The 21,790-nt window shown below is 37.9% G+C and overlaps 1 protein-coding gene across 13 annotated transcripts in view; it reads right to left on the reverse strand.

Moving 5' to 3' along the window:
- Positions 1 to 21,790, reverse strand: part of LOC143039374 (uncharacterized) — a 1,426,499-nt gene that overhangs the window by 405,344 nt on the left and 999,365 nt on the right. For all 13 annotated transcript variants that reach the window (XM_076209287.1, XM_076209284.1, XM_076209291.1 and 10 more), the window contains one exon: positions 16,713 to 16,805. In XM_076209287.1, the coding sequence (XP_076065402.1) occupies positions 16,713 to 16,805 (93 nt within the window). The remainder of the gene's footprint in view (positions 1 to 16,712; positions 16,806 to 21,790) is intronic.

Here is a 21,790-nt window from a genome sequence, read left to right on the forward strand (position 1 = left end):
TCTTAGCATCCATTCCCAGATGTCTATTTCTTATTACACTTTTCAATCCACCAAGGCATTTACTCGCTTCTCTCAATCTACATTCTACCTCCACCCCCACTCCTCTCTTTCCTGCCACATTCCCACCCAAGTATCTAACACTATCCACTTCCTCCAGGCTTTCACCCTTAATGCTCACTTCCAGCATAATGTCACTCTCTCCCCTTGTACATCTCATCACCTTACTTTTGCCCACATTCATCTTCAGCTTCCTTCTTTCACACACCTTCTCAAACTCTGTCACTAACTTCCTCAATCCCTCCTCTGGTCCTGCTACAAGCGCAGTGTCATCAGCAAACAACAGCTGGCTCACCTCCCACTTCTCTCCATTTTCTTTAATCATCTCCAACCCCTGACCCACCACCCTTGCATTCACCTCTCACACTACCCCATCTATGTATAGATTGAACAGCCAGGGCAACATAACACATCCCTGATGAAGTCCCACCTTTACCTCAAACCATTCACTCTCTCCACTTCCAATCCTAACAAAAGCTCTACTACTCTCATAAAAACTCTTGACTGCTTTTAACAGATTTCCTCCTATCCCATATATCTGCAGTACCTCCCACAGTGCCTTCCTGTCTACCCTGTTGTAAGCCTTTTCCAGATCCATAAAAGCCAAAAAAACATTCTTACCTTTTCCTATAGCTTTCTCATATATCTGTCTTACCACAAAAATCTGAGTTATGGAATCCCTACCTGTCCTAAAACCACACTGTTCCTCACCAATTACTCCCTCTGTTCCTCTCCTAATCCTCTCAATCAAGACCCTCCCATAAGCCTTCCTAACTACACTCAACAAGCTGATCCCTCTGAAACTACTACATTCACACTTGTCCCCCTTTCCCTTGTAAAGCAGAACTATACAGGCACTCCTCCAGTCCTCTGGCACTGTACTCTCTCTTAAACAAACATTAAAACCTCACCAGCCAGTCCACCATAACTGTACCTCCTTTCTTCAGACATTCTGCATGGCATCCATCCAGACCAGGTGCCTTACCTGCTCTCATCATCTTAACAGCTGCTTTCACTTCATCCTTCCCTATTTCTCCTCCATTTTCCTCACTCATTATTCTCATTTTCTTAGCGCTTCCCACTGCAACTACCTTTCCCTCCCTATCCTCCTTCACATTTAACAACTCCCTAAAATACTCTGCCCACCTTCCTCTCACTGCCTTCTCCTCCATTATCATCTCTCCATCTGCACCTTTTACCTTTTCTTCTCTACTTTTGCCTCCTCTTTCTCTTTTAATTTCCTTCCAAAACATCTTTTTATTGCTTTGAAAATTTTCTGTCATACTCTTTCCCCATTTCCCATCTGCTCTCCTCTTTGCTTCCTTTATCTTATGCTTAACTTCCCTTCTCTTTACTTTGTACCTCTCATACAATTCCTTCATCCTAATAAATTTGTAGCCAATCTATGAATGCCTGCTTCTTCTCCCCTACACCTTTCTTTGCTTCCTCATCCCACCACTCACTACCCTTCCTTCTATTTCCTCCTGCCCTTCTTGTTCCACACACCATCTTTGCACACCTTATGACTCCCTCCTTGAACCATCCCCATTCCTCCTCCACTCCTAGTTCTACTCTATCCTTTACTCCCTCCCACTCCTCTTTCAGCTTCTTCTTATACTCATTCTCCTTTTTTTTTTTTCATTTAAGCAGTTCACTCTAAGTACCTCCCTACCTTCTTTTCCTCTTTCTCCACCTATTCTCCACTCTCAATTTACCTTCCACTAGAAAATAATCTGATATTCCCCCCACTCTCTCCCCTTAGACCATGTACATCCTTAACTCTTCCTACCATACTCCTGGTCACCACTATACAAGGAAATATAGAGGAAATAAAGAATACACAGAAGAATCAGAGATGGCCGAAGTCATGAACAACCACTTTAAATCTGTCTTCACCAGAGAGAAAATACAAAATTGGGACGTAGATAATAACAAGCAATCTCCCCACATGAGTGAGTTCACAATATCACAAAAAGAAATATCAGAACATCTATCAAAACTGGACGTCAGAAAATCACATGGCCCAGATGGTATTGCAAATTGGATTCTAAAGGAATGCAAAGAAGAACTAACAGACAAAATACACATCATAATAAATAGCACATTCAAAGAAGGAAAGATACCTAATGACTGGAAAAATGCTAACATTGTACCAATATATAAAGGAGGAAACAAGGAAGAACCCACCAACTATAGGCCAGTCTCACTAACAAGCACTATAGCCAAAATTTGTGAGAAAATCATCAAGAATAGATGGGTAAAACATCTGGAAGACAACAACATATTAAACCCAAGACAATTCGGGTTCAGACAAGGAAGATCATGCACCACAAACTTAATATGCTTCTACTCAAGGCTACTAGACATAGTGCAAGAAATGGATGGGCTGATTGTGCATTCCTAGACTTGCAAAAAGCCTTTGACAAAGTACCACACAGAAAATTACTAAAAAAACTGGAACACATAGGAGGAATACAAGGGAACCTACTAAAATGGATAGAGGACTTCCTGACTGGTAGAAAGATGAGAGCAGTGCTCAGAGAAAAATATTCAGATTGGAAAGAGGTGATCAGTGGAGTACCGCAAGGATCTGTACTGGCACCAATAATGTTTGCTATCTATATGAATGACATGGACGAAGACGTGAACTGTTACATGAGTTTCTTTGCTGACGACGCCAAACTGTTAAGGAAAGTAGAAACTGATAAGGACTGTGAAGCACTGCAAGAAGACCTGAATAGGATATGGAACTGGAGTCAGAAATGGGAAGTGGACTTTAATACTAAGAAGTGTAGCATAATGGAGTTTGGAAAAAGCAAAAACAGAATATAAGGAAAATATACAATTGGAACCAAGGAAGTAAAGAAAGTAGGATCCGAAAAAGATTTGGGTGTAATTATCACAAACGACTTGTCCTATGAAAAACAGATTAACAAAATTGTTGGGGAGACTTACAACTTGCTAAGATCAATAAAAGTGGCATTTGCATACTTGGACGAAGACATGATAAAAAAAAATATTGGTTACATTGATAAGGCCTAGACTAGAGTATGCGGTGACATTGTGGTCACCCAGTACCAAAAAGAATATAAAGAAAATAGAAAGAATCCTGAGAGCAGCTACAAAAATGGCACCTACACGTGCAAACCTATCATATGAGGAAAGATTGGCTAAACCGGAGTTACCGACACTGGAGCAAAGAAGAGAGAGAGGTGACCTATTGACCATCTATAGAATCATGAAAGGCACAGACATACTTGATAGAGAGGACTTACTTTACTGGGACAAGAGAAACACAAGAGGACATGGAAAGAAAATAAAAAAACATAGCTACAGAAGAGAACTGAAGAAAAACAGTTTTCCACATAGAGTTTTGGATACTTGGAACAAACTGGATAATGAAATAGTAAGCGCAAAAACCATTCATGAGTTTAAAAGCAAACTAAACACTGCGAGATACAATGGCGGGACACCATGAGCATAGCTCCCCTTCCCGCAAAATACTAGGTAAATACAACTAGGTAAATAAATACAGTCCATTAACGCTCTATCTGCCACCCTTCTATCCACCACCCTCTTCCATGTGTATTTATGCTTGATTTTCTTCCTAAACACTGTATTTGCTATCATCAACTCTCTTTCAAGACACATCTCCACCATCAATTCTCCACTACGATTCCTACCTGGAACTCCATACTTCCCAATCACTCTGTCTATTGGTTCATTTCCTACGCTGGAGTTGAAATAGGAAGAAGAAAACATGGAGTAGCAATTATAATAGGACCAACACTCTCACCATATATTCAAAACGTAAAATTGAAAAATGAGAGACTTATGTACTGTCTACTGAACATCAAAGGTGTATGCACCGCAACAAGGACATGATTATTGACCACACAATGACACAATGGATACAAGAGAACACTAGGTATAGAAATGAAGAAGAACCATCGAGACTAGACCTAATAATCACATCTGAACTTAAAATTGTGGAAAAGATTGAATATAAAACACCAATAAGTAAAAGTGACCACAAATTGATTGAACTGGAACTAAATGAGGAAAAATACATGAAAAGAAATGAACAATATAGAAAAGGAAGAATCATGTATGAAAAAACAAATTTCAATAAAATAAGAGAATTCTTTCAAAAAGAAAACTGTGAAATAATATACAAAAAAGAAACAACAGTGGAAGAGAAATGGAATATTTTGACAAAAATTTATAAAAAAAAAGGAGTGGAAAAGTATGTCCCAAGACAAAAACAAGAAAAAGAATATGTAAAGTGCTGGTACAACAAAAGTTGTAGGGAGTTAAAAGACCAAAGAGATAAAGCTTGGACAAAATGGAAAGAAGACAAAAGACCTGAAAAATGGAAAATATATACTTGTTATAGAAACGAATATGTACAAGTGTGCAGAGAGGAAAAGAGAAAATATGAAAAAGATGTCATAGAAAAATGTAAAGATCAACCAACACTATTTTACAGATTTGTAAACAACAAACTGAAAAACAAACAAGATTTAGAGAAATTACGACAAGGAGTTGAATACACAGAGGAAATAGAAATGGCAGAAATTATGAACAAGCATTTTAAATCAGTGTTTACAAGGGAGAACATACAACCTGAAGAGATTGAATGGAAAGAGAAAGTCCCCCCCTATGAAAGAAATAGAAGTAACAAAGTATGAAATATTGAAACACTTGAGTAATCTTGATGTCAGAAAATTGCATGGACCAGATGAAATAGCAATCATGTTCTTGGCAAAGAAAAATTTGAATGTGACAAAAGTTGCAGAGGGCAAAGGTAATGTAGAACGGATTATAATGAAAGTCAAAGAAAAGGACATGAAAAGCAGAAAGTTTGTGGTGACTTACGTGCCCCCAAAAATGAACCCTTGGAAAGAGAACAAGCATATGAAAATGCTAGAAGATACAAGGCAATCATTAAATGAGATACTAATGGGCAGGGGTAATCTGGTAATTATGGGGAACTTCAATTGCAGAGAAATTTGTTGGGAGAACATGGCAGTGAGAGAAGACTTGTGGGGTGATGTACTACTGGACATGACCATGGAATATACATTGACTCAGTGGGTCAGTGAAAATGCAAGATACAGAAATAATGAGCCATCAAAACTAGATTTAATATTTACAACAGAACCTGAAATTGTGGATAAAATCCAATACAAGACACCAATTGGAAAGAGGGACCATATACTCATTGAGACTGAACTAAAGGAAGAAATATACATGGAGAGAAATAAAAAACATAGAAAAGGAAGATTGATGTACAACAAAACAGACTTAGGAAAACTAAAGAAATTCTTTCAGAATGCAAACTGGGAATTTTTTTTACATGGAAGAGACTTAAATGGAAGAGAAATGGGATATCTTGATGGTGAATAGGCATGTACCAAGACAGAAGCTAGAGAGAGTGTACATTAAATGCTGGTTCAACAAAAAATGTAGTGAGGCAAAAGATAGAAGGGACAGAGCTTGGAAGAGATGGAGAAAAGATAAATACCTGGAAAATGGCAAGTATATATAAACTATAGAAATGAGTATGTTAAAGTGAGAAGAGAGGAGAAAAGGAACCATGAAAAGGGCATTATAGATAAATGCAAAGAGCAACCCAAGCTATTCTATCGATATGTGAACGGTAAACTTAAAAACAAACAGGAAATAGTGAAACTATGCCAAGGGAATATAGAATACATAGAAGAATTAGAAATGGCCAAAGTCATGAATAATCACTTCAAACCTGTTTTCATTAGAGAGAATGCACAATATTGGGATGAAGAAAATGAAAAGCAATCTCCCCCATGAGCAAGATAATAATAACACAAAAAGAAATAATGGAACATCTATCAAACCTTGACATCAGGAAATCACATGGCCCGGATGGAATTACAAATTGGATTCTAAAAGAATGCAAAGAAGAACTAATGGACAAAATACATAACATATTAAGTTACTTAAAGAAGGAAAAATACCAAAAGACTGGAAAATGCTAACATTGTACCAATATATAAAGGAGGAAACACGGAAGAATCAACTAACTACAGGCCAGCCTCACTAACAAGCACTATAGCCAAAATTTGTGAGAAAATCATCAAGAATAGATGGGTAAAACACCTGGAAGACAACAATATAATAAACCCAAGACAATTTGGGTTCAGACAGGGAAGATCATGTACCACAAACTTAATGTTTCTACTCAAGATTAATAGACATAGTGCAAGCAAGGAATGGATGGGCTGATCGTGCCTTCCTGGACTTACAAAAAGCTTTTGACAAAGTACCACACAAAAAATTATCTAAAAAAAAATGGAACATATAGGAGGGATACAAGGGAACCTACTAAAATGGATGGAGGACTTCCTGACTGGTAGAAAGATGAGAGTAGTGCTCAGAGAAAAATATTCAGGTTGGAAAGAGGTGATCAGTGGAGTACAGCAAGGATCTGTATTGGCTCCCATAATGTTTGCTATTTATGTGAATGACATGGATGATGATGAGAAATGTTAATTGAGCTTCTTAGCAGATGACGCCAAACTGTTAACCCATTCAACTCCGATGACAAGATGTCTTGTCATTTGGTCAAATAAAACAAAAAATCACAAAACACCAAAATGTTTGATCAAACACCAGAAAAATACGACGTCAATCCTCGCTTCGCTGCGAGCGAAGCGAGGATTGACGTCGTATTTTTCTGGTGTTTGATCAAACATTTTGGTGTTTTATGATTTTTTGTTTTATTTGACCAAATGACACGACATCTTGTCATCGGAGTTGAATGGGTTAAGGAAAGTACAAACTAAAAAGGATTGCGAATCACTGCAGGAAGGTCTGAATAAGGTATGGAACAGGAGCAAGAAATGGGAAGTGGACTTCAATATTAACAAGTGTAGCATAATAGAGTTTGGAAAAAGTAAAAATAGAATATCAGGGCAATATAAAATTGGAACCAAGGAGGTAAAGAAGGAGATCCGAAAAAGATTTGGGTGTAATTATCTCAAACGACTTGTCCTGTGATAAACAAATAAACAAAATTGTTGGAGAATCCTACAACTTGCTAAGATCAATAAAAGTGGCATTTACATATTTGGACAAAGAAATTATTTTAAAAATATTGGTCATACTGATAAGACCTAGACTAGAATATGTGGCAACATTGTGGTCACCCAGTACCAAAAAGAATATAAAGAAAATAGAAAGAATCCAGAGACCAGCAACAAAAATGGCTCCTGCACTTGTAAACTTGTCATATGAGGAGAGATTGGCTAAACTGGAGTTACCCACTCTTGAGCAAAGAAGAGATAGAGGTGACCTACTAACCATCTATAGAATCATGAAGGGCACAGAAATACTTGATAGAGAGGACTTGTTAAACTGGGACAAGAGAAACACAAGAGGACATGGAAAGAAAACCAAAAAACATAGCTACAGAAGAGATCTGAAGAAAAACAGTTTTCCACATAGAGTGGTGGACACTTGGAACAAACTGGACAAAAAAATAGTGTGCACAAAAAGCATTCATGAGTTTAAGAGCAAACTAGACACTGCAAGATACAAAGGCGGGACACCATGAGCACAGCTCCCCTTCCTGCAAAATACAACTAGGTAAAATACCAGCACCTCTTATTACAAGTGAAATGGGGATCGGTGCCATCTGCGTAGAGCTGATGGCCAGGGGTGGTTGCTGCTGATTGGCCCCCAACTCTTGGGGTTGGGGGGTGGTCCCACGACGTAGACGTTGCAGCTCCAGGACCACCTTCCAATCATCATCACCACCAAAACAAGATGCACCCCAGCTGGCCACAGACACACTTACACCAATTACAAGAGAGCTAACTGGGAAGCCTTTACTGAAGAGACAGAACAACATTTTGAAACACTTAACAGTACACCAATCACAAACATAAACAATGCTGTGCACGCTTTTAATACAATCATACAAAACGCAGACAAGAGATACATCCCTAGAGGTAACAGAAAATCACACAACCCCAACTTCACACCAGAAATCCAAGACCTCATCAGACAACGTGACACACTTAAACACGATACCCCCACACCTATCCCTCAAAACATAGCAGACCAAATACAAACACTAAACACTGTGATTGCCAATAAAATACATGAACAAAAAACACAAAATTGGCAAAACTTTATCAATACACTTGATCACAAAACAAACACCAGCAAATTGTACAAAACACTCAACAGCATCACACTATCCAACACTAACACTACACGCTCTCACGCAGCAATAATCACAACAACAGATAATCTACCCTCAAACAGACAACAAGCAAACGCACTCATACGTCATTTTGCACAGACGAGCCATCTTACATCTCACCCTGACGACCGACGCACCATTCGACGTAAGAAAGACTTCCCCACAGACTCAGACTATACACCCTTCATAGACAGTCAGACAAAACTCATAATGCATAATCTCAAGCACTCATCTGCCTGTGGCCCTGATAACATAAGCAACATCCACCTAAAACACATTGGACCACAAGGTATACATGCACTCACAAACATTGCAAACTACAGCTATTCACACAACACTATACCCGACATCTGGAAGCATGGTAAAATAATCACCATTCCAAAACCGAACAAAGACCCAACAATCCCAACATTGCACCGCCCAATCACACTTCTCTGCACCCCCTCTAAAATCATTGAACGCCTAATACTTAAACTTGTCACACCATATATTCCCCTTGCTGACTCACAACACGGCTTTAGGCCACTACACTCCACAAACACTCTTCTGACAAACCTCACACAAAGAATTTTTGATGGCATCAATTCAGATAGGCCCCACCACAGAACACTTCTTATAACATTGGACATTAGTAAAGCTTTTGATGCTATCCCCCGCCACAACCTAACAAATAAAATATATAACACAGACATGCACAATAACACCAAAAGATGGCTGGCCAATTATCTGGCAGGCAGGAATGCTCATGTGTCATATAATGGCCAATCATCGCACATCAGAAACATTAAGAACGGAGTACCACAGGGCTCAGTTCTATCCCCCACATTATTTAATCTATACATGCATGACTTACCCACGCCAGACACCTCAGAAATACAAATCTCTTCCTACGCAGACGACATAACAATCACATGCACACATCGTAACACAGACAAAGCTGCAGAAATAATCCAGCCTTACCTTGACACACTCAACACATGGTTCATCACAAACAGACTCAAAATAGCTCCAACCAAATCTACAGCAACACTTCTCACCAACTGGACAAAAGAACACAAATACATACCTCATCTCTACATCAACAACACTCTAATACCACACACAAACACACTGAAAATTCTTGGTGTAACATACGATACATCCATGTCTTTCAAACAACACCTCACAAACATAAAAAACAAATGCACACCTAGACTTAACGCACTTAAGTCAATCACTGGAACAACATTTGGACAAAACAAAGAAACTAATATAACAATATACAAACAATGCATACACTCAGTGATGAATTATGCGAGTCCTGCATGGGCTCCTAATCTCAGTGAGACACACCACAACACCCTTCAAATCATACAAAACAAAGCCCTAAAAACAATTACAGGCTGCACAAATACAACACCTACAGACCATTTACACCATGAAACAAAAGTCCTCAAAGTCAAGGACCACCTCGACATGAGAGGCACACAAACACTTGCTGCAGCCACCACAAACACATCACACCCGCTACACTACATAGCAGAACACCCACACACACCAAGAAACATTAAAACTACACCCAAAGACCTTTATTACGCACAGATACTCTCTTCTCTTCCTCCACAACCACCAAATACCAGCCTCCGGAAACATATTCATAATCATATCACTCACCGCTCCATTAACACACTGCTGCATGCCAGACCCCCTGATATCCACCCTTCTGAATCCTCTCTCCCACGAAAGGACAGAGTCCACTTGGCCAGACTGCGATGCGGTCACCACCCAGCACTTCTAAGCTACCAGAAGAGGCTGGACAACCGTGTTGTGAACAGCTGCCCAGGATGTAACACTTCACCCCATACCATACAACACATAATGGAAGACTGCATTATACACAATCATGCACGCAAACAACACAACATACACTCTATAAAGGATTTGTGGGAAAACCCAGTTTCGGCTGTGGCCTTCCTTGGGGAGACGGGACTGCTCGGACAGACAGTCTAGGGAACGACAACAACAACAACAACAACAAGTGAAATGGTGGAAATTACTGAATTTTCTGTTTCTACGATTTGCAAGAAATTAAAGCAGTTAAAGGAAGGACAATCACTAGGACTAGATGAAATTTATCCAAAGCTTATTACCTCCTCAACATGAGTCAAATATTTGTGTGCAAACCAGGTTGCCTGATGTAAGAAGATGCATCATAATATGTGCATTACAAAATATAAAATTACTGCTGTTATACTTATTCTCTTTCATAGAAAACTTGATCAAACCTGTTCAAAGAATATGGGGGTCACTCAGGTACAATTACAAAATAAATATAATCAGGAAGTTGATGCTGGCATCCTCAAAAATCCCATTCGTGCCTCATGACACATACATAGGCATCCTCATGTTCAATATATTAAGGAGTGCAGTGTAGAAGTAGCATTTACCCCGTAAAATAATATTTGACTTTGACAGTCTCAAACATCAATTGTGCGTAAACTGACCTATAAGTCAAACATCAATTGTGTGTAAACTGACCTATAAGTCAAACATCAATTGTGTGTAAAGTCTTTTTAATCTATCATAAGGACATCATGGCTACATTTTTGGAGCAACACAATTTATTACATGATTCCCAACATGGACTTAAAAAAATAAGTCATGCCTAACAAACATTAATTTTTTTTTTTTTATTTTTTTTTTTTTTTTAAGACATCACCGTCCTTAGACAAGGTAGACCCAGTGGATATCACCTATCTCTACTTCTGTAAACCTTTTGACACTGTCCCTCATAACAGATTTATTTGAAAACTAAAATGACATGGTATCAATGGGCCAATACTAAACTGGATTAAAGAATGGCTATCAAATAGATTTCAACAAGTTGTCTCAAATGGTCACACCTCTTGCTGAATAGAAGTTGGAAGTGATGTGTCACAAAGATATTTAGCAAAGTAACTAATTACAAGGATGCAATTTATATGCAGAAAGATGTAGATAAATTGCAGTATGAAAGATCAGGGCCCCGATATGGGTAAGTGCCGCCCCGGGGCGAATCAAAAAGTGCCACCCCGGGGTGAGTCAAAAAAGTGCCCCCCCTCACACACACACACCACCACTACCACCACCTTCCACATCTGATGGTCACTAGCATGATTCACATGTAACATTCATCCACAAAACAATGTTTATACACACATCATTCATACACACAACTCATGATAAATAAATCATGCATTAAAAGTACATTAGGGGGAATTTGCTTCACCTTCTTTCCACCAAATGTGCCGCCCTCCCAAAACGTGCCACCCTGGGGTATTGACCCCCCCCCTCCCCTTGTCAGGGCCCTGTGAAAGATCACTGATAACAGAATCAGACTATGAAAAAAATTTAGGGGTAACAATTAATAAAAGCTTAAAAACCATATAAATGATAGAATGATGTAGTAAAGAAAGCAAATAAGACATTAGGATTTATATCCTTTAGTACTGATTACAAAACTAAAGAAGTAATATTAAAATGTTATAAAGCACTGGTAAGACCTATTTTAGAATATTGTGTCCAAGCATGGTCTCCTTATTTACATGCAGATATACACTTACTGGAATGTACAAAATAGATCGGATGACCGTAATCGACCAGATGTCCGTGATGGGGGAAATGTTAATTTTGATAGGAGAAATGTTAATGAGGCATTGAATGTCAATGAAGGACCAAATAATAATAATATAGAGCAAGGCATAAATAAAAAACAAAATGATAATATAAGACATGATATTGAAACTCAAAATGTGTCAAAAAGAAATAATCAGGAGTTTCTTAAAACTATGTACTTTAATGCTCGTAGTATTAGGAACAAATTTTAAGAAATACAGGCGTATGTCAAAAGCGAAAATCTCGATATGATAGGAATAACTGAGACATGGTTAAATGGTACAGAGTTCGAAGCTGAATTTAATATTGTGGGATTTAAACACTTTCATCAGGATAGAAACCACAAGAAAGGTGGGGGTGTTCTATTGTACGTTAAAAACAATGTTCATGCTTGTGTTTTAGAGAAAGTGAAACAGGATGCATATGACAGTTTGTGGGTTGAGTTAACCCAAACAAATGGACAAAAAATGAATATAGGTGTAATATATAGGCCAAAGACACTATCATTAGCAGACGACAAACTGTTATTTCAAGAACTGTCTAGTTTCTGCAACCGGGATTTATTGATAATGGGTGATTTCAATTTTACTGACATTGATTGGATGACCCTTGAACATGGCCATATAGGTAGTCGCTTGATTGATTTTCTTGGTGACAATTACTTAATTCAGCATGTAAAAGAGCCCACAAGATATGGAAACTTACTCGATTTATTGATCACTAGCCGCGAAAGCATGGCAACTGATGTAGAAGTCGGTGAATCTGTTGCAAATAGCGATCACAACTTAGTCAGATTCAAACTCCTAAACAATTTTAGAATAGGTACTTGTGCTTCTAAAATACCCGATTTCAGTAAAGCTCAGTTCATAGAACTACGTCAGGAGCTTCAGCTTACAGATTGGGAGGCAAAATTAAACGAAAGACCTGTAGATCAGATGTGGGAAATATTTCAAAATACGCTCACTAAGATGATTCAAACTTACATTCCTTTTAAGGACAGACGTCCCCCAAATCAGGCTCGCCCAAAGTGGCTCGACAAAGAAACTGAAAAAAGTATTGCTAAAAAGAGACAGGCTTATAAGAAATATAAGTGCTCGGGTGCATCTAATGACTATGAAAGTTATGTATCAATACAGAGAGATTTAAAAAAGACAATAAGAAAAAGAAAACGACAATACGAAATGAACATCGCTGAGAAATCCAAAGAGAATCCCAAAGAATTCTATAGTTACATTAGAGATAAAAAGGTTGTTAGGAATCACATTGGTCCACTATTATCTGCTGACGGTCAACTTGAATATTCAAATGAAGGAATGTGTAATCTCTTAAACAATTATTTTAGCTCGGTATTCGTAAACGAAACACCTCAAAGTGAATTCCAAACTGAAACCTGTGAAAAGTCTGGGGTAAACTTACTCACTACGGTAAATATAACAAAAGAAACAATTAAAAGGTGTATAGACAAACTCAAAGTTAATAAAACACCAGGGCCTGACGGTTGGCATCCAAGAATCTTAAAGGAAATAAAAAATGAGATTGTTGTTCCATTAGAAATTATTTTCAAGAAATCCATCATATCCGGAGATGTCCCAAGAGAATGGAAGCTAGCTAACGTTACTCCCATATTCAAAAAAGGTGACAAAAAGAAACCAAATAACTATAGGCCTATTAGTTTGACTTCGATCGTAGGAAAAATAATGGAAACTATCATCAGAGATGCTATCGAATATCATTTAGAAAGTAACCGTTTGATAAATGATAGCCAACATGGTTTCAGACGGAAACGTTCTTGCGTGACTAACTTACTCGAATTCTACAACACAGTTGTCTCGAATTTTGACAAAAGAAACAATATAGATTTAATATATCTAGACTTTGCAAAAGCTTTTGATACCGTCCCACACGAAAGACTTCTTACTAAATTAGCTTTGCATGGAATAAGTGGTAGCCTATTAGGTTGGACTAGTAATTGGTTGAAAGGTCGAAAACAGAGAGTTGTTTTAAATGGAAAAACCTCTGGATGGAAAAGTGTTGCAAGTGGAGTTCCTCAGGGTTCCGTTCTTGGGCCACTTCTATTCATAGTATATATAAATGATATAGACCATGGACTAAAATCTACTGTTTCCAAATTTGCTGATGATACAAAACTGTGCGGAGTGGCAAATGATCACTCAAACCAATTAGATATTCAAGAAGATTTAGATAAATTACAGCAATGGTCTGAAAAGTGGCTAATGAAATTTAACACAAGTAAATGCAAGGTAATGCACATAGGTAAAAATAACAGTAAGTACGATTACAAGTTATTTGGAAATTCGTTAACAAAAGTGGATAGTGAAAAAGATCTCGGCGTAATTATCAGTAACGACCTCAAATCATCCAAGCAGTGTATTTCAGCCTCTGAGAAAGCAAATAAGATTCTGGGATTGATTGCGCGATCTTTTGATTTCAAAAGTCCATCACTCATTAACAAGCTATATAAATCGTTAGTTCGTCCACATTTGGAATATGCTGTTTCCGTATGGTCACCGAATCTCATTAAAGACATTGACAGACTGGAAAAAGTACAACGGCGAGCCACAAAACTGATTCCAAATATCAAAAATAAATCATACGAAAATCGACTTAAGCACATGAATCTGTTTTCCCTAAAAAAGCGTAGACTCAGAGGTGACTTGATACAGGTCTTTAAGATTTTAAAGGGAATTGACAACATCAAAAGTGACCAAATTTTCACATTGAATGAGAATCAGACAAGAAACAATGGTCTCAAACTGTCCGGAAATAGATTCAATTTGGAAGTAGGTAGAAACAACTTTGCCAACCGTGTAGTTAATGAATGGAATAAACTTCCTGCACAGGTAGTGCAATGTAGTTCAGTTCGAAGCTTTAAGAATCATTTAGATAAATACCTAAGTAAGATGCTGTAATTATTATAATTTATGTTATATTATTTGTTTTTGTTTTGTTATAATTTGTCTGTCTGATTTTCATTTATTATTAGTTATATGTCAATTTATTATCATTTACTATTTACCTGTTTGTTTGTTATTCAACTATACCAATGCAATTATTTATGTATTTTAATTGTTATTTACATTGTTATAGTTTTAATTTATTATTAATATTATTTTTTTTTTTTTTTTTTTTTTTTTTTTTTTTGCATCCGACCTAGATATGGATCAAAAGGTCTCCTGTCGGCATGCTTTGCCTTTGTAATCCTTTGTAAACTAAACTAATTCCCAGTATTACTCACTCTATGAAGACAGATTGAAAGAACTAAATCTATATAATTTGTAATGCTGCATCCCAGTACTACACGTTTAAGGTATAGGAGATTGCATGGCGACTTTATCCAGTTTTTTGTTTTTAAGATATTTAAAGGGCTAGATAATCTCATTTTTGAAGCCATTTAGTATTAGGAAATAAGAGAATATAGGGTCACAGCTACAAAATTAAGAGTTCTAGAGCACAGCTTGAAATAAAGCAACATTTCTTTAGCAACAAAATGGTAAATTGGTGGAACAAATTACCTGATAATAAGGTCCCATCAAACATGCATAGTTTAAAAAATAATCTAGACAACCATATGATAATATACAATCTTTTTATAGTTTTTCCTTTTATTTTCACACTCTATGATTTGGCAGAAACATGGAACATGAGAGAGGAAGAGAGGAAAAGTTTGAATGTGTTTGAGATGAAATGTCTGAGAAGTGTGGTAGGGGTTGCTGAGGTGGATAGAGTGAGAAATAAGGAGGTGAGGAGGAGAGCGGGGGTAAAAAGGAAGTTGGGAGATATGGTTGATGAAAGAGCATTGGGATGGTTTGGACACATGGAAAGAATGAGTGAAGAAAGATTAGTAGAAGAGGTGTGGAAGGCAGAGGTGAGGGAGTGAACATGAGGGGGTGACCAAGGATGGGATGGATGGATGGGGTAGAAGGGGCATTGGGAAAGAGGGGAGTGTCTGTTGAGGAAGGAAATGAAAAGACACAAAATAGGGGTGAGTGGAGAGTGGTTGTGTGTGGATGATGCTGTGATGCATGGAAAGGAGTGGGTGGAGAATGGGGGGTGATTGAGTATGTGTAAATGATATTTTGATGCAGTCCAATGTGACTTCTCCCCATCTTCTCTTTTTCTGCATTAGGGGATGGAGGAGGGGGGGTCACTGATTGGATGGGGTGGCCTTGCTATGAATATGTTGTGTCTTGCTGCATTGCTTCTGTCCCAGGGCAGTGGGCGAGATGCAGGGTTGACCCGTCATCCAGGAGGAGCCAAGAAAAGAGGGAGGGAGTAGTGGTGAATAGGAATAGAGTATATGGGGATGAAATGGGTGGGAATGGATTTATGCCATTGGCTTTGGCTACCTCCCTTGTAGGGGGGAAAAGCTGTTGGTAAATGTATGTATGTATGATTTGGCATAATGTGGCAAAGAAATATTGGCTATCTTGACAACTAGCTATAATGGCCTGGCATCTTTATATTTACAAAAAGTTCTTATTTTTTAGCTAGACATCTCAAAATTGCTCAGACAAAGCATACTGCTTGTATGGTCTAATTGGATCTTTATCTAGAGTATGTTCTTATATTCATAACTAAGAATTTCCACCTACAGCAATCTATCATTTGACCTTATCTAAAGAAATTTCAAATGCTAGTAATTTGGTCATAGTCTGTATGACAATCTGCAAAGTCAACATGTACAAACATATATACTTAACGGCATAATAAGACTATCTATGCTTATTTACTACATATTGTAGTTTGAACTTACCTCCTTTTGATTGAGGTACAGCCACAACATAAACATCTCCTGGCTCTGGATCAACAAGGGGCAAGAAAGATATTCTATCCACATTGGGGTTACCTGGAAACAAATTAACACAGTATTCTCTTATCAGTGGAAAGTAATCTTCATTCATATACTAATGGTAAGTCACTTCTAACTTACACTATTCCTCCTGGAAGCATCAAAGATGCATCCCTAGTCATGACACCAGTTTTCCATACAGAGGCATGAACTTCAACAGTTTAGAAGATGCCCAATTTAAAACTGTAAATGTCATAGCAATAAGTTATAACAATTGAAGAAAAAGAGGACCCCACAAGTGATTCATCATGGTCTTAAATCATGTATTGAACAAGATAGACAGCTATTACCTTTCCAGATGAGAGCTTACACACACACCCAACTCCCAGTCTACAAGAGTTGGAGTGCCAGCTCACAGTGCAGCAATGATCAAATCATTTCAGCCCTGGGTGGGAATCAAACTCTGACCTCTGTAGTAGTGGTTGTGAACACTACAATTGAGACATATATCTCTTTTCCCATATATTACAATTAAGTAAATACTCACTGACTGAGCTGGTTAGGGCATCGTTACTTGCGGCGAAGGTCGAGATGAAGGTGGTTCGAATCCTCCCATTGGCGAAGTTGAACCAAGGGCATGGTTCATTAAATTCCACGCTACAAAGCCCTCTGTGAGGGGCACCGTCCTAGCCTCCCGATAGGGGGGAGTGTGTGACATTAAACCATATCATCATATCAAGTATTTACAAGTAGTTGTCGACTTACGACCGAGTTCGGTTCCGACAGACAGGTCGTAAGTCCATCTGGACGCATATTGTTATCGACAACAAACTAGCCTAGGCATAAAAAAAGTTTTACTGTTACATTTTATTAATTGCAAAACATATAGAAATACAAAGATACAAAAAGCAATACAAAATTAGGAAACATTTTACTTCAAACAAACAAGATGAAAGAATATTTAGCTGGTCGGGATGCTGATGATGCCGGCAGCCTGCCAAAACTATCGTACTCGCATCTAGCGGCATGCGGAGTAATTGTACTGCACTGCTAGGCATAACATTGCAATTCTATTACTCTATTAATTGTTAAATATTATTGCACTATCTCGTGGTCGTAAAGTCGATCAGTTGTAAGTCGCATCGGTTGTAAGTCGCCGACTACCTGTACCTAGTTGTAATATATGGGAAGGGAGCTATGCTTGTGGTGACCCGTCTTTGTATCTCTCCGCATCAAGTTTTATCTTAAAATCTTGTAGTGTTTGCACATACTGTTTCATTGTCTAATTTGTTCCATGTATTTATCGCTCTGTGTGGGAAGCTGTTTCTTTTCAAGTTTCTTCTATAGCTGTCCTTTTTCAGTTTTTTCTGTGTCCTCTCGTTTTACTGTTGTCCCACACTAACAAGTCGTTCCTATCTAAAACTTCCATTCCTTTCATTATTCTGTAGATAGTCAGCAAATCTCCTCTTTCTCTTTGTTCCAAAGTTGGTAGATTCAATTTGGACTTTGGCTGTCGCTCTTTGTATTCTTTCTAGTTTCTTAATATTCTTTTTGGTACTGGGTGTCCAAAGTGATGCTGCATACTCAAGTTTTGGTCTTATCAGTGTAGTTAGTATTTTCTTTATCATTTCTTCATCCTAATAAGCAAATGCCACTTTGATTGACCTCAATAAATTGTAGGTTTCCCCGAATATTCTATTTATATGCTTATCTGGTTTCATGTCCTTTCCAATCATCACTCCAAGATCTTTTTCCGAGTTTGCATTTTTACTTTTTCTTCCCCAATTCTGTAATCTTTTGATATTCTGTTTTTACTCTTTCCAAATTCCATTATACTGTATTTCTTTATATTAAATTTTACTTCCCACTTTTGAGTCCAATTCCAGATCGTGTCCAGATCTTGTTGCAATGAGTTGCAGTCCTCTTCTGTTTTTACCTTCTTTGAATGGAGGCCAATATAAAAATCCAACAATCTGATGCAGACTAAAGGTGGAGGCATATTAAGCATTTCTTACTAGCATGCTATTTGCTTTTGCTACTTCATCTTGATAGAAAAAATTCAGTTATGATCCTTCATTTTTCAAATTTCCAAATGTCAAATTTCTCTCTAATAGTGAGAAGCTGAATGATGAACTAAGAGAAGTTAAATTTATATGAATGTTAGACAGATCGTTGAGATGTTCTTATGGAAGTCTAGAATATTGTAACCACAATCATTTCTACTCAAATGAAGTAACAAAAACATGTAGCATGCCAGTCTAGTATGCTGCCACCTTAAAGTTCTCCAATCAATACAAACGACCTCAATATCATTCACCTCTACCTAGAGGTGTGGTCCCAATGGCTGGTACCTGGTCTCTGGAGTAGGGCCAAATTCTCACACCTATTACCTACTCCCTACTTTTCTCACTACAAAATTTTTCACTACTCTAGTGCCCATCTTTCTTCACCTCATCTACTGCTTCTGCACCTGTCCAATATATATGAATGACATAAATTACACACTCTTCAATATAATGCAATATACGAAAAACCTGGGTCCATCTTAATCAAATGCATCTTAATAGCAAACACAAACCAATATATTCTTTGAAGAAGCAAACTAGAAGGAATTTATAAATACAATGGCAATAATGAGGAAATGAGAATTTTTTCTTGATATTTACAATAGGGGAGTGAGTAAACATGTGCCAAAGATTGGTGGGAGGAAGAAGCAGAAACAGGGCTGATTTAACAAAAAGTGTGAGTTTATAAAAAAGGCCAGGGATGTGGCTTGGGGAAAATGTAGGAAGAAAAGAAGCAATTGAGAAACTTACAAACAAGGAATGACTAAGAATTCGCAGGAGAAAGAAAACAGGTGTAGTAGATAAATGCAAAGATAAACTTAAGTTGTTTTACTGGTTTATAGATGGTAAATTCAGACATAGGGAAATAATCACCAAGTTAAAAGTGGGGATGAGTTCTTTGAACATGCCACAACTCAGGCAGAAACAATAAATGAAAGTTTCTGATTGGTCTTCATAAAAGAGCACACTTTTTGGAGCAAAAACCCAGGTGTAGAGGATATAAATGTAGAAGTAAGGGAAGTACTCAATCTTTTGCAAACACTGGATGTGACAAAAGCTTCAGGACCTAATGGGATCTTAAACTGGGTACTTAAAGGATGTAAGGAACAACTAGTGGACAAGATTCACAGGTTGTCCATGAGATGGCCATGGATAGGAAGGAACTCATCTGACTACAGCAGGAGGATCCTGAATTGGAGGTGGTACGCTGAGCAGTTGAGGAGGAAGAGCAGGAGAAAGGGAAGTACAGCAAGAGGAAGTGTGTCATGAAGGATGGTGTGCTCTTGAGAAAATACAAGGCACCAGAAAAGGCAGGTGGTATTGTTACTCAGATAGTAGTGCCTCATGCGATAAGAGAGAAAACAATATTGGCACAAATTTTCTGGCCTTGATTGTCAAAAGACATCAAATGAGTGATTAGGAAGTGTGTTTACCTAGTTGTATTTTACGGAAGGGGAGCTACGCTTGTGGTGTCCCGCATTTGTATCTTGCAGTGTCTAGTTTGCTCTTAAATTCATGAATGGTTTTTGCACACTATTTTGTCATCCAGTTTGTTTGAAGTGTCCATCATTCTATGCGGAAAACTGTTCTTCTTCAGATCTCTTCTATAACTATCTTTTTTTAGTTTCTTTCCATGTCCTCTTGTGTTTCTCTTGTTCCAATTTAACAAGTCCTCTCTATCGAGTATTTCTGTACCATTCATGATTCTATGGATGGTCAGTAGGTGGCCTTCCTTCTTTGCTCCAGAGTCAATGATTCCAATTTAGCCAGTCTCTCCTCATATGACAAGTTTGAAAGTGCTGGAGTCATTTTTGTGGCTGCTTTCTGGATTCTTTAAAAAAAAAATTATATTCTTTTTGGTACTGGGTGACCACAATATCACTGCATATTCTAGTCTAGGTCTTATCAGTGTGACTAATATTTTTTTAATAATTTCTTTGTCTAAACATGTAAATGCCACTTTTATTAATCTTAGCAAGTTATAGGATTCTCCGAAAATTTTGTTTATTTGTTTATCAGAGGACAAGTCATTTGAGATAATTGCCCCCAGATCTTTTTCAGATTCCACCTTCTTTACCTCCTTAGTTCCAATTTTATATTGTCCTGATATTCTAATTCTACTTTTTCCAAACTCTACTATGCTACACTTGTTAATATTGAAGTCCACTTCAAATTTCTGACTCCACTTCCAAACCTCATTCAGGTTTTCCTGTAGTGATTCACAATCTGTTTTGGTTTTTACTTTCCTTGACAATTTTGTCATTTGCAAAGAAACTCATGTAACATTCCACATCATCACGTAGGCGTCATGAGGAGCAAGTGGGTACGCGATGATGCCGATGTCAGCGTCTTGATTATATTTATTGTAGTCGTACCTACGTAACCTCCATTCTCTCTAAACTGGCTTCATCATATCTTCTATGGTTATCAAAATTCACGGGTGAAAGAGAACAAACGATTGAGCACTGACTTTATTTTTTATAATGCGATTATTATGACGCAACATCACACGTTGGGCAGCTAATGCTGCCAGACGTGCGATGTGCCCCATAGTGAAGAGGTTAACCCCTTCCATATGGTGCCGCACACGTAGGCGTCATGAGGAGCAAGTGGATTCGCGACGCTGCCATATCGGCGTCTTGGTTATATTTATTGTAGTCACCCCTGTGTTTTTACATTCTCCCTAATCTGTTCTTAATCCCATTCTCTGTGGTTTTCAAAATTCACGGGTGAAAGAGAGAACAATCGATATAAGCCGTGACTATATTTTATGGTGCGAGTATTATTACGACACGTCGTACTGCTGGCATTGGCTGCTGCCCGCGAGATTTAAGTCCCGTAGTGAAGTAGTTAAAATGCATGATTTGAGACTTTGTATTAGAATTTGAGAAGGACTGGGATGAAGGCATAGACTTGTTACTATATGCCATTAGAATAACTGTACATAAAGGTCTAGGTTTTTCTTCCTTTTACTTG

This window comes from Oratosquilla oratoria, chromosome 26 (assembly GCF_046742065.1).
Source record: "Oratosquilla oratoria isolate Oo_2021 chromosome 26, ASM4674206v1, whole genome shotgun sequence".
Classification (NCBI taxonomy): domain Eukaryota; kingdom Metazoa; phylum Arthropoda; class Malacostraca; order Stomatopoda; family Squillidae; genus Oratosquilla; species Oratosquilla oratoria.